This window comes from Cyprinodon tularosa, unplaced genomic scaffold (assembly GCF_016077235.1).
Source record: "Cyprinodon tularosa strain WSP-4 unplaced genomic scaffold, ASM1607723v1 ctg290, whole genome shotgun sequence".
In the NCBI taxonomy this organism is placed as follows: domain Eukaryota; kingdom Metazoa; phylum Chordata; class Actinopteri; order Cyprinodontiformes; family Cyprinodontidae; genus Cyprinodon; species Cyprinodon tularosa.
Genome location: NW_024038997.1, coordinates 963,760 through 977,384, shown reverse-complemented (window position 1 = coordinate 977,384; position 13,625 = coordinate 963,760). Strand labels below are relative to the sequence as shown.

At 40.0% G+C, this 13,625-nt stretch overlaps 1 protein-coding gene across 3 annotated transcripts; it reads right to left on the bottom strand.

The window, feature by feature from the left end:
- Window positions 1-614: 614 nt before the first annotated feature.
- Window positions 615-12,263, bottom strand: det1 (DET1 partner of COP1 E3 ubiquitin ligase). 3 transcript variants are annotated; one of them, XM_038290991.1, is made up of 9 exons: window positions 12,074-12,263; window positions 11,216-11,555; window positions 10,859-11,125; window positions 10,573-10,785; window positions 4,743-4,966; window positions 4,333-4,462; window positions 3,666-3,856; window positions 2,792-2,983; window positions 615-1,461 (listed from the first exon to the last, which is right to left on the bottom strand). In XM_038290991.1, the coding sequence occupies exons 2-9, from the start codon at window positions 11,462-11,464 to the stop codon at window positions 1,272-1,274; spliced, it is 1,656 nt and encodes a 551-aa protein (XP_038146919.1). In that variant the 5' UTR covers window positions 11,465-11,555; window positions 12,074-12,263; the 3' UTR covers window positions 615-1,271. The 3 variants fall into 3 exon arrangements, with proteins under 3 accessions (XP_038146919.1, XP_038146920.1, XP_038146921.1); XM_038290992.1 differs by having other exon boundaries at window positions 1,272-1,461; window positions 11,216-11,552; XM_038290993.1 differs by having other exon boundaries at window positions 1,272-1,461; window positions 11,216-11,503.
- Window positions 12,264-13,625: the final 1,362 nt, after the last annotated feature.

Genomic DNA, 13,625 nt, shown 5'->3' with positions numbered 1-13,625 from the left:
CTCCGTGTGCTCCCACCGTAAAAGCTGCCCATAATTAGTTGATTATCACAGCTTGCCGTCAGACGTCAGCTTACATAAACACACTTTAATGATATACATGGCCTCTTCATCTGCAAGGCTGCGTTTACTCCACTGAGCAGCTCGGTCTCTGTCTGTGGGACACACAAACATGAACCTGCCATGTCCGCCGTAACCAGAGGCAGCGGAACACTTAATCCCCTCCTGCACCTGCTTCCCCCTGTAGCGCAGACCTCACTGCACCTATCCGCCCTCGTGTGTTTGCTATACATATCGGTGCAGCTCGAGGGTCTTTGTGGCTATTTGCATATTTGCAGATTCTGTTTGTGTCTGTGTGTCATTAATCATACATTTGAGCTCAACAGGTGGCGGTTTGTGTGTTGAACAGATGGAGGTAGTAAAGCACAGGAGTGTTATGATCCTATATGCTGTAGAACAGACTGCAGGGATCAGGGTAAGGTTCACATTCACTGACACCTGAAATGTGATTTTGGCTCAGCTTTTACAAGATAAGCTAAATGCAGGATGGAAAGAAAAAAAAATGTACAGCTGGAAAATTCTTTGGAGGTTTTTTTTCAAGAAAAACAAGCTAAGCATTTTTGGCGCTAAAATGAATAATAAAATGGGCTTTAATGGTTGTAGAACAAGTAAAATCAAACATTAAAAAGTAAAATAATATCAGAATAAAAAAAAGTAACATTGGAGCATCAAAATGACTGAAGATGCGAACATAAAAAAAGAAAAACCTATCTGGATCGCACCTCAACACACTCTCCACGTCTCCATTTACACTTATTCTATCAGCTGCCTCTTTGTTCCGCAGAGGAGGGAAGAAATAACAGGAGGTGAGAGGGAAAAGGCAGAAGTGCTGTGTGCTGAGAAGGGAGGAGGGTCAGAAGGGATAAGGGCTGGGGGTATTTTTTCAAGTCTGGAAAAGGAAAGGAGCATGGAAAAAATATTTGCATGACTTGGGCTGGATTCTTGTCCCATTATGGAAAAAGTTCTATTAATCCGCCTTTTCGTCCGTTCATCGGCCTGTTGTTTTTTGGTTTTATATTTCAATTCTGTAGAACCAGGAACAAAATATCTAAAACACGTGTAGAGCTCTGAAAAAAAATAAAAAATGAGTCCAGAATTTTGACATAAATTTGTTCAAAATGTTCAGGAACCCTGAGAGGAGCAGAAGGATGGACGTTTCTCTGCCAGGAGTTGAACACAACCCCTGGAGTTTTAACCTTACACACGGCTTTACTTCATGCTGAGACGTGTCTCATGTGGAAGTTGACCACATACTCGGCATTGGTTCGTTGAACGGAGATGGCGAAGGGTTCAAAGGGGTGAAAAGTGAAAGCAACCAAGCGGCGCACGGCGTGATTAACGGGCCGACCCAGCAGGCCCGCCTGGATCTTAAACTTCAGCAGACCGGAATCTCTGGCGTAAAACCTGGAGGAGAAGCAGAAGATCTCCGTTAAACGTGGATCTGGGCAGGTTTCCATCTAGCGTGACTGAAAACAGCTTGTTCACAGCTCATTCTGCTGAATTGTATAGTTTTAAAATCAAACAGTGACTAGTAAAGCAAACACAAAATGGCAGCAGGAAGAGAAAAATTGTTGATTTTACTGAAATGAATGTGATTAGTTTTCAGTTTCTGTCTTTATCACATAGAACAAAGGTGAAGCTTTACAAGTTCTGCTCAGGAAACCAGAGCAAATATCCATGATGATCTCCAAGCGCGTACAAGAACAGTTGTGTGTATGGTCAGGGTCTGGAAGAGCGCTGGTAAGAAGGTAGAGTGGAGATGATCTTTTTCTACATTTTTTAAGAACATAAATCCATACGGTGACCTGTGAGGTCAGAGATTCCTAAACTGAGAAATTTTAGATATTTTAGCAACATTAGTTTGTTTCTCCAAAATCAACACAACTGCAGTATACTGATCGTCTTGAGCTCGAACAACGATGCCCGCCATGCAGGGGAGGGGTGTGATCAGTGTGTACACACTGCTGTAGCATTCCTCTTGGCTCTGATTGCTTGTTTCTGAGCTGAGTATTTTTATGAATGGCAGTAAAACCACTGGGAGGAACTACAGTTTTACTGATCATCTGTCTCATTTTCTTCTATCAAGACCTTTTTGAACAATGTATAAAATATAGGTTTCTACAAAAGTTACCTGCTGAATCTTTAGGTACAGAGAAGGATCAGTGATGCTTTGGGATTTTTCCTCCCTTAAACATCAAAGGATGTCTTCTGGGACTTTCTAATACATTGCATCGATAATCTTTTAAATTATCAGTGCTATAATATATTTTATAATTCTGATTTTTTTTTAAAAAGAAGAAGAAATTCATAAAAAAGTGTGCAAAAATCAACTTTCTTCCCACGTTTCCTAAATCTAAACCTGGAGTCTTATAGAAGCATGAGGGATGCGCACTGTTCCAGTAGTTTTATTAACCACAAAGGTTCCTTTACATGCGGTACTGATGATTTCATAAAGTAATTATTCCTTTGGATTTATTCAAATTTTAAGCCTGGCTTTTTTGAAAATGTAATTTTTTGGTAATGAAATAAACCATGAATTTATCTTTGCTTGTTGAAACTAAACCTCCTCTGAAATAAAGATCCTTATTTTTTCTGCATTTTTAAAAACCATAGATACATCAGTTACAGACATTTGACCAAATTCTCCATTTTATGTAAAGAGCTGTTAAAGTGTCTCGGGTTTCATCAGTGCTGCGGCGTTAATGACGCCGCTCTGCCTGATTGGAGAGCGTACCTGATGGGGTGGTCTCCGCAGGTCTTTGGCCTCTCCATCACTGACACCCACTTGTCGTCGTAGGAGAAGAGCGACAGGTCGAGGTAAGGGCTGCTGCTGTATGACTGGGCGCTGATGGGGAGCTGACCGAGCAGGCGCCGCACCGCTTCGGTGTGGCCGCCGTATTTGGCGTTCACGATAGTGTCTTTAAACCTGGGGAGGTCAGACAGGGAAGCATATCAGCACATTGTTTGTTTCTCTACTTTCTTTTGTTTTTGTGAGGAGCCAAATTTCTGATACTGATTGATTTGAATAAACTTAATAACATCAGTGCCTCGTCATAATACTTTGATTTTAACTTGGCTCATCTCTCTAGCCATTGATCCATAAAAAGATGATTCTTATTCTTTCAGCTCATCTCCAGCAGTCAGCAGGGACTCCATAATCTCCACTTCGTCGTTCATTCTTTTTATCTCAACCTCTATACTTTGGACTTTCAGTCCTCCAGTCTGAGTTCTGCTTCTGGACTGATATTTGCCCAAATCAGGCTTTGCTGCTGCTCTAAATCAGTCTTGCTTCCAGTATCTTCTTCATTCCAGTTCAATGCCCTGTTCCTCTAGCTCCTTAGCCCAGGTTTCATCTCTCTGCTTCACCTTAAATAGAGGATTTTGTCACCAGCACAAGTGAAATTTAATCACAGCTCCCTGTAGCCACATCTTAATGTCCAGTTTATAGCCTATAACACCTTCCTCCCTCTGCTTTTACTCCTCCAGGCTGATCTGTAGCATCTTTATCCCCTCATGATGCCTACCTGTGTGACATCATGTCCGTTCTTATCTCTCAATTAAAACCAGAGCCTTTCGTCACACAAAGTTTCTGCTCCGAGATTGGATACCTTCTTTGGACCTGGCGTGCGTAGTTGTTGGACGAAGCAGAACAGGGAAATTGGACAGCCTGGCTGTGCAGGGTGGCGTTCCTGAAAAGGTCACAGAAGTTCTCGAAGAGCTCAAGCAGCGGGTCAGAGGTGTTCTCAAAGACAGCCAGAACCTCGGTGGACACCATGTTGTACACAACGAAAAACGACGGCTGGCAGAGAGAGACAGAGACAATTATTTGTGGGATTTAAATTGTATATGTGGACAATAAAATACATAAATGTGCACAAAAAACTAATCCATCTACCCATCTAAACCAAAAAAAACAATGGTTAAAGGTGAGAAAAATAGAGGTTTGGAAAATGTGTTGCCCTTTGTTTATAAGAATTAATTAGGACATCAATGTGTGACTAAAACAACGTTAAATCTCTACATGCAACAAACTTATTTGCTCAGACCTCAGCAACATCAATGAAATAAACCAAGGATTAATTAAGTCCCTTTATTTCTGTGACAACCGAATCACAAGTCAGAGCAGAATCTGTTTGACAATCGTGTCCTTGGAAACCTGGAAAGGGAATTCTTGCCATCCAAGGAAACCAGGGCAGCACAACAAAGAGGTTAGGAGGAGGAATTTACACCGAGAGAGGCCAGAGATCCGTTCACGTGTGTGTGTTTGGTTCATACCTGCGACGGGTCGGTGACTCTCAGCGTGACCACGTCTTCACTCGTGTATTTAATGAAGAGGTGATGCTCGTCCAGCAGCTGCATCTTCCACATCCTCAGACGTCTGAGTTGATCGAAAAACTGGAAAAACCTAACCGGAAAATTTTGTTTAAAACTTAACGGTCTTCAGCCACATCAGGTGAAACCAGGATGAGTAATGGGATCTTTGAGCTTGTTCAGATGACATCACCAAACAGGCACTAAATATTTTAGAATGGGAAGCGTAATTATCACTATTATCAATCTCTTGCTAATAACGAATAGATTTAATAAGGACAATATTGTTAACAGCAACATGACCCGTTAGCATCAGCAGCTTTTTAATTCTAACAAGCAAGGAGGTTCAGTCCTGGTGGACTTGTGGAGTTTACCTCCTCTTGGCCGTGGCGCTGCCGTCCTGCTCGGCTCTCCTCCACAGGTAGACCAGCAACCTGTGCTTGAGGGAGTTAATGGTTTTGTCGGTGTAGAGGCGAGGGACCCCGGTCTGACTCTCTGCCTGAGCTTCCGTATAAACGGCCGAGAGCGTCAGGAGGTCGTCCTCGTAGCAGAAGCGGCCGATCGTTCTCACGTCCAGAAAGGTCCCTTCAGGTGTGACCTAAGGTTGCAGCGGTAGAAGAGCAACAAAAGGAAGCAGGTCAAGGAACTAAAACGACTTCAAACTTTATCTAAAGAATAGAACATAAAAAAACAGAGATAGAAAACTCAATGGAAAGTGTCTCAGTGAATCCCTGTGGTCTGTTTGAGCCACTTATGTTTAAGTCCGGTTATATTCAGAATTCAAATTTCTGAAAGTACTTTAAATTTGAAACTATTACCGGTACATACTGTTCAATAAATGATAAGTGTTTTTAATTAAGAGTAATTTAATTTGACTGTGCTTTACCGCTTTACCACTACTGCCACCTACCGGTGTGTGATGTCACGGTGCGGTATCGGCTGTTGAGCCTTCTTCCAAATGTTGGCTACTAGGGATGGGCGATATGGGCTAAAAAATTTATCACGATAATTTCTAGGTTTTACCACGATAACGATAAGTGACGATAAAAAACAAAACAAAAACACAATATCGGCCTAATGTATGAAACCAATCAAACAAGCCTGAAATATGAGAACTAATTTCACATTTATTTAAATGCTACACAGCAAATATAACTTGGCTTATAAAAGTTGCAAAGTAGTGCAACTGTAAATACAACCTGATAAATTGAGAAACAGAACTTAAAAGTATTTTACTGAAAACTAAAACTAATCAGTAATCACCTCCTAATATAAATAGATGTGTAAATTACCAGTTGCTGGAACATGCCATATATTGGATAAATAAATACCAGTGCAAGTTCTAACATACTTTAGACTCACTTCACTAAAAATAAAATTCAAATGTTATATCAACCTGTAACAACATTTTTTGCTGTTGGGCTACAAAAATGTGCAAATGGCATGATAAATAAAGGGAAAAAAAAAACGAAAAATCTAAATACTAAAATAGAAATAAATAATTTCAATAAATTCCAACAAACATGTAAAACCTGAAATACTTCTTTGTGCAAGAATGTACAAATAAGACTAGCAGGATCGTCAGCATGCTAAACAATGAAATAAAAATAAATAATATCAAAAAATTTAAAAAGAATATAAAAACTGAAATACCTCTCTGTGCAACCCTCCTTCTCCACAGATTGAAGCGGCAAAATATCTTTAGCCAGGCAAAACACAACGGCCTCTGTTAACTCTTTCCATCGCTTGCTTTGGCTGTCATATGGTGTGGAATAAGCAAACGCGTCGGCAAGTTTTATTTGAGTGGCAGTCGGTTTCTTAACAGAGGTTTTCGAAGTCGAGGCTTCTGCTGCATCGCAGCACATCTTCTGACTAGCATCATATTCCGGTTTGTGTTTTAGGTGGTGAAATAAATTGGTAGTGTTGCTGTCCTTTCTCGTCACAGGTTGTCTGCCAACTTTGCATATTACGACTTTCTCCATATCAGACTTTTTAAATCCAAACCAGTTCCAGATAATGGAGCTGGAGCCTCTTTTAGGAACCAGGTCTTGGGGCACGTCTCCTCCACCTTCCGCCATGCTTGTTGTTTGCACATGGCTCGCACGTGAGTTGGGCTGCAGGTGTGTCACGCGCAGTATACGTCACAGGCGGGAGTTTATCATTTTTATCGCGAGATGACAAATTGTTACCATGAGGAATTTCTTTGACGATATATCGCACACGATAACATATCGCCCATCCCTATTGGCTACATATTACATGTTTTTTTTCTCTGGCCAGAAGTTCGATGGCAAATCCAAAATTTGCCAGTCCAACTAACAGGACTGCAGTAACCTGTCCGTGGAGGATCATGAATCGAAGAAGTGAAAACATTTTTTTTTTCCCTTTTACCCAATATATTACAACATCCAACTGCCATGCATGTTGGCATTGTCAGTTTAATTATAGCTCTCGCAAATTTCAATGGGGAAGTCCTCTCGAAATCTTAAAAAATTGTTGTTGATTGCAGACGTGTCTAGTAGTTCCCATTGATTTTGCTTGTAAAGCGGGAAGAATGGCGCTAGGCTTACTGCACCGTGACGTCACGAACGGAAGATGTTAGGAGTGAGGCGTTAGTATATTTGGGCATAAATGGGCATTTTCGGACTTAATGAAAAGAAAATTGTTTTTATTTTTTTACTGATTAACGCTGAATTATTACGCATTAAATCACCGCAAACATAGTTTTAGGTATAAATAATGATCCATTGATTATTCCTTGCTGACCAGACTTTTCCTTTAAAGCTCCATTTGGCTTTGAAGACATCCATCACTGTGAAGCTTTATTAACATTCCAGGCCAAATGTCATCCAAGACGTCTTGACTTTGACTAGGCCACTTCAACACGCTGATTCTTTCGTTTTCAGAAGTTGGTAGATTTACTGCTGTGCTACAGAGCTCAGTGGGAGGTTTAATATTTTGGATATTTTCTTAGAAGCAAACTCTGCTTTAAGCTTCTTCACAACTTCCACCCCAACAGATCTGCTCTGGTTCTCAGGTCTGATTTCAAAACCCCGAATACCCAAACATTGTACTTTAGAAAAGGTAGCACTACTTCATCATATTATTACCCAAGTAAAAATAAAAAGTAACTTTTCAACAATTACTCACATAAGAGTAAAAAGACATTTGATAAAAAGGTGAGTCAAGTACTGTGTAACTGATCTACTTAGTACCCATATTTATATAAAAGATTTAGTATTTTCTGAGTTATAAAATTTACAAAATCAATTGTTACAGTATGTAGAATAGGTTAAATTACAGAACACTGTTTACTGTATTATTTCACTTCATCTCCAAATGAGACGACAGACTCAGCAGATGGAAAATAACATTTAACCAATAAGCTTTAAGAACAAAAAAGAAGAAAATGTTTCTCTCAGTGGTGCTTGTTTTTTTTAAAACAAGCTTGTTTTTATTACAAGATATAGTGGAGGAATTTCCCTAATTTTTTTAAAGACCCGCCCTCTCCACTTAAAGAATGCACATGCACAACCCTGTAATCGCTCCCGAGAGAGAACGCCTATTACACGCGTGTGCTCTGTTTAAAAGTTGCTGTTTGCATCGCTCACATAATCTTACTTTCTAATATTTGCTATTTTTCCACTGCGGTGAAAAATGCAAACATTAATGACTGGCTGAAACACTAGCTCACAGCACATATACACCTGAAAGAGAGCATGTGCAGAAAAAGACGAGGGACGAGCACTTAGGACGGCCTTACGTAAACATATCACCAGAAAGATTGACAATCAGGAGGACCACTTACAGGTGCTGGTCATAAAATTAGAATATCATGAAAAAGTAGATTGATTTCAGTAATTCCATTTAAAAAGTGAAACTTGTATATTATATTCATACATTACATACAAACTCATATATTTCAGATGTTTATTTTGTTTAATTTTGATGATTACAAATGACAACAAATGAAAATCTCAAATTCATCATATCAGAAAATTAGAATATTACTGAAGACCAATAAAAACAAAGGATTTATAGAAATGTTGGCCAACTGAAAAGTATGAACATGAAAAGTATGAGCATGTACAGCACTCAGTATTTAGTTGGGCCTCCTTTGGCCTGTATTACTGCAGCAATGCGGCGTGGCATGGAGTCGATCAGTCTGTGGCACTGCTCAGGTGTTATGATAGCCCAGGTTGCTCTAATAGTGGCTTTTAGCTCTTCTGAATTGTTGGGTCTGGTGTATTGCATCTTCTTCTTCACAATACCCCATAGATTTTCTATGGGGTTAAGGTCAGGAGAGTTTGCTGGCCAATTAAGAACAGGGATACCATGGTCCTTCAACCAGGTACTGGTAGCTTTGGCACTGTGTGCAGGTGCCAAGTCCTGTTGGAAAATGAAATCTGCATCCCCAAAAAGTTGGTCAGCTGCAGGAAGCATGAAGTGCTCTAAAACTTCCTGGTATGTGGCTGCGTTGACCCTGGACCTCAGAAAACACAATGGACCAACACCAGCAGATGACATGGCACCCCAAACCATCACTGACTGTGGAAACTTTACACTGGACTTCAAGCAACGTGGATGAAGTGCCTCTCTTCTTTTCCTCCAGACTCTGGGACCTTGATTTCCAAAGGAAATGCAAAATTTACTTTCATCAGAGAACATGACTTTGGACCACTCACCAGCAGTCCAGTCCTGTTTCTCTTTAGCCCAGGCAAGACGCTTCTGACGCTGTCTGTGGTTCAAGAGTGGCTTGACACAAGGAATGCGACAGCAGAAACCCATGTCTTTCATACGTCTGTGTGTGGTGGTTCTTGAAGCACTCACTCCAGCTGCAGTCCACTCTTTGTGAATCTCCCCCACATTTTTGAATGGGTTTTGTTTCACAATCCTCTCCAGGGTGCGGTTATCTCTCTTGCTTGTACACTTTTTTCGACCACATCTTTTCCTTCCCTTCGCCTCTCTATTAATGTGCTTGGACACTGAGCTCTGTGAACAGCCAGCCTCTTTAGCGATGACCTTTTGTGTCTTGCCCTCCTTGTGCAAGGTGTCGATGGTCGTCTTTTGGACAACTGTCAAGTCAGCAGTCTTCCCCATGATTGTGTAGCCTATAGAACTAGACTGAAAGACCATTTAAAGGCTTTTGCAGGTGGTTTGAGTTAATTAGCTGATTAGAGTGTGGCACCAGGGGCCATCAATTTTGAACCTTTTCACAATATTCTAATTTTCTGATATGATGAATATGAGATTTTCATTTGTTGTCATTTGTAATCATCAAAATTAAACAAAATAAACATCTGAAATATATGAGTTTGTATGTAATGTATGAATATAATATACAAGTTTCACGTTTTAAATGGAATTACTGAAATCAATCTACTTTTTCATGATATTCTAATTTTATGACCAGCACCTGTATTTTGATGATACACCGCAAAAAATAACATCCTCCCCTATACCTTTACGTACAGTTACTCACAATGGATGGAAACACCAGAAATTTCACTCAAGTCAGAGTAAAAAAGACAATGAGAGAAAAATAGTCCTAAAAGTACACTTTTTCAAAATGTTACTCAAGTAAATGTAACTAAGTAAACGTTGTAACTAGTTACTACCCAACTCTGCCTGAGATTAGAGCACTCACAGGGTGGAACGTTAGTTTTTTCATTGGCTAACTTCAGAGGACAAATTAAATTCCTGCCACACTTTTCAGATTTTTGTTGGTTGTAATACACATTCTTGAACAAAAAAACATTAAAGGTGCAGGATGTAGTATGCTAAAAAAAAACTAAACAGTCAAAGTAGTGTAAAGTGTTATGTGAGGCAAAAACTTGTCCTAAATGAATCTGAAATATACGGTAAGCATTTTTGATATTCCTTAAAATAAGTCTTTTTGTTAAGTTTCAGTAGGTAACAGAACATTTTGCAAACAGAATAAGATGATTTACATTTGGAATAAGAAAAAAACAGCTCCATTAATCTATTTCATTATTTTAAATGGAAAAACATTCTTTCCTTTAGCAGATCATCTTATTTACCTGCTCTAATAAAGGACAAATGTGCTTACTTTTAAGACAAATTTGCTCACAATTAGGTGATTTTTTCACTGTGGATCAAAAGCAAACTATACAAGCTAAATATGAAGCACAGTTGCCTAAAAGATCTAAAATATGTTGTAGAAATAACTCTGGGAGGTCAAACCTGAAACACGTGGATGGTCTGCTGCTGGACTGATAACACAGCCAGGATGTTCCGGTAGAGGTAGAGTCCCTGGTTGTGAGACAGGATGATCTTGTCACACTTAAAGGACCTGGTGTCACAAAGCCTGCCGGTGTGGAGGTCGATGATGTGGAGAGAGTAGTCTTCCAGAGGAGACCTAGGGTTGGGGGTCACCGATTCGTTGTTGCGATAAACCTGGTGGAAGGAAGGGATAAATGGATAATCCGCACTGAGCTGTTTTTTTTTTACTTCGACTGGAGGTCCCTACCTCAAAGAAGTACGGCGGAGGATCATCGGGAACGTAAACGGCTGAGCCGACAATGACATATCTACAGTCGTCTGTGAAGAGGCTGCACTCCCGGTTGAGGTGTTCTCCGTTTGAGGCCACATTAGTGACGTGAAGCAAAGAGAAGAAGCGCTCAAACAGGCGGCCCCGGATGTTGAGGGAGCGCTGGTCATTGGCTGTTGAAAGAGTCTCTCCTTCTTGGCCTCTCAGCAGGTCCTGAGCTGCCTGACAGCCTTGGTATTCATATATCTGACAGAAAATTTAGACAGCAGAAAAGTTTCACTCCCAATGCATGGAATCAGCGTCAGCATGATTCAGGTGCAGGGCATCTCCTGTTACCTCTAGGGACGTCTGGTCGGAGGAGAAGGCGATGAAGTAGCGCCCATCCGGTGAGAACTTCCTGAGGAAGCAAGGCGGCTTCTCTACGTTCACCACAGTGAAGTTAGGGAACAGGTTCTGGTGAAAGCAGCGCACTCGGTACCAGTGAGATCCGGGTCGCCCCGAGCAAATTCTTCGCCGCTCCAGGCGATGGACCACGTTCTGATTCTGGATCCGTCTGGGCTTCAAAGTTGGAGTGTCCTCGTCCATCGCAGTGATCAGGGGAGCGTCCTAAACATGCTTCAGTCGCTTTGCTACATGTGGGAAGCATAAAACCAATGATTTCTCATCGTCTCAGCTGCTGTGGACAGATGAGAAGGAAGGAAAGCAAAGAAAAGAGATGAATAGGAAAGAAAGACATTTAAAACCTCAGATATATATATATATATGTATATATATGTAAACTTGCATAAAAAGACACAAGCCTTTTTTTATTTTCATCTCCAATCAAACCAGATGGCCATTTTAACTTTTTATGTTATGATTACTAAAATAATTTCAGATGAATTCTTTTGGTCAGAATCAAAAGTTTACATACACTAAGAACAATAAGTCTTTAAACCTTTTGGAAAAATCCTGATGGGGATTTAAAATCCAAAGGTTTAAGATTAACTGGAAACACACCTGAAACCCACTGAACATTTGATATAGGCTGATGATTTGGCGCGTCGATATTTTTCACAGACATTTTCATTTTTTTTTTCTTATATTAGTATGGGTTGATACAGGGATGCGTGGCCTGATTCATTAGTGCGTTATGTGTTATACCTGGTTCAGATGTCTTAAAATACAGGACGGTTTAACTTCGATAAAACTTACCGTTAGTGAATTAGTTTCCCGAACCTCTTTACCCGACTCCGTCTAAACGGAGGTATTCAGCTTCATTTCTCTTAGAAAACCCAAAGTAAGTGAAAATGTGAGAAGAATAAAATCCTATTTGAACAGATTTTGAGTAAATGTAGACCTCCTGCTATGTTTGTTGTTGAGGAAGCAGACAGGAAACGCAGAAGAAGTGGGCAGCGGACACAGCGCCACCGCCAGGGCTTCAGGCGGAAAGTGACATTACAGCCTCTTGTTGATATTGAGTTCAATTCATTAACTTCGAAGGAACAAATAATATAAGGCCGGTGTGCAATGCAATGCAATTGATTATCGAGCATAATAGCACTACCAAGGCTAGACTTTTATAATCTTTTTAAACAGCACATAGCTCATTGTTCTCCTGCATTTTACACCATATGTATTTTCCACTGCACTGAACTATTTCACATAAAGGCACTTTTGCAGCATTATTTTAAAGTGGTTTCTTTCTCTCCTATATTGTTTAATTCTGGTCACTGCTGCACTTTATATCGGTAATGTTTATCTTACTCCAACGGCAATATCAATACGCTGTTGTAAACTGTATGCAATGAAATATCATTTTGCATACACTCTGTGCAAAGAAAATTACAATAAAGTTTGTCTAAGTATAATAATAATAGTATTAATATTCATAGATGGTATTAATTATCATCAATCCACATAAAAAAACTAAATAAGAATGTTAATCTTACAACAAGATGAACAAATTTATTGCTGACTTGACTTAACAGGCCACCCCTTCTCTTCCAGATCTTTAAACCTCAGATATTTAATCTGGACATCTTGACTGTTGAGCTAAATTTCATTCCCAGGGATTCACACCTTCAAGTTCAACTTAGAAGCATCTGCAAGCTGCTGATACAACTCTTCCAAAACTCACGGGCCACACAGTAAGTTGTTGTTAGGTTACTATTGATGAAATTGAATGCCTGTACAATCAAGTCTGGAAGTAAAGCTTCAACAACACCTACCTAAAGTTTGCAGGAGAGAACAGAGAAAAAAGAGAACTTCTGTATTAATATCATTTGGACAAGTGAGACTATAAAATTACATGTTTGCCATTAACTAAAGGCAGAATCCAACAAGAAATACCAACATTGTCGGGGGAGCAGTGGCCTGGTTGTTAAATCAAGGAACTAGTGTTCCAAAAAGTCTGCAAGCTTCCTGGTTGAGTTCCTCAGACTGCCACTATGGGTCTCTGAGTGCTTGCCAGGTGGTACACACTGGCAGACCACTGCTACCAAAGAAATGGAGTGAATGCAGAGGACACATTTTAATAACATATATGCATTAATAAATAATGCATATATTTTTATCGTATCATTATTAATCCATCATGAAGGTCAAAGTGCAATGGCTGGGCGATGCCTTGCTAAAGCAGGATGTTGTCAGCTCACCATCATAGAAACCATTAATTTTGTCCCGTTTAAAAGTGGATTTTTCGGGGGTGAGATGTGGAACTATTTGTAAGAAAAAATAAAAAGCTGAAAGAATTCTATACCATGCA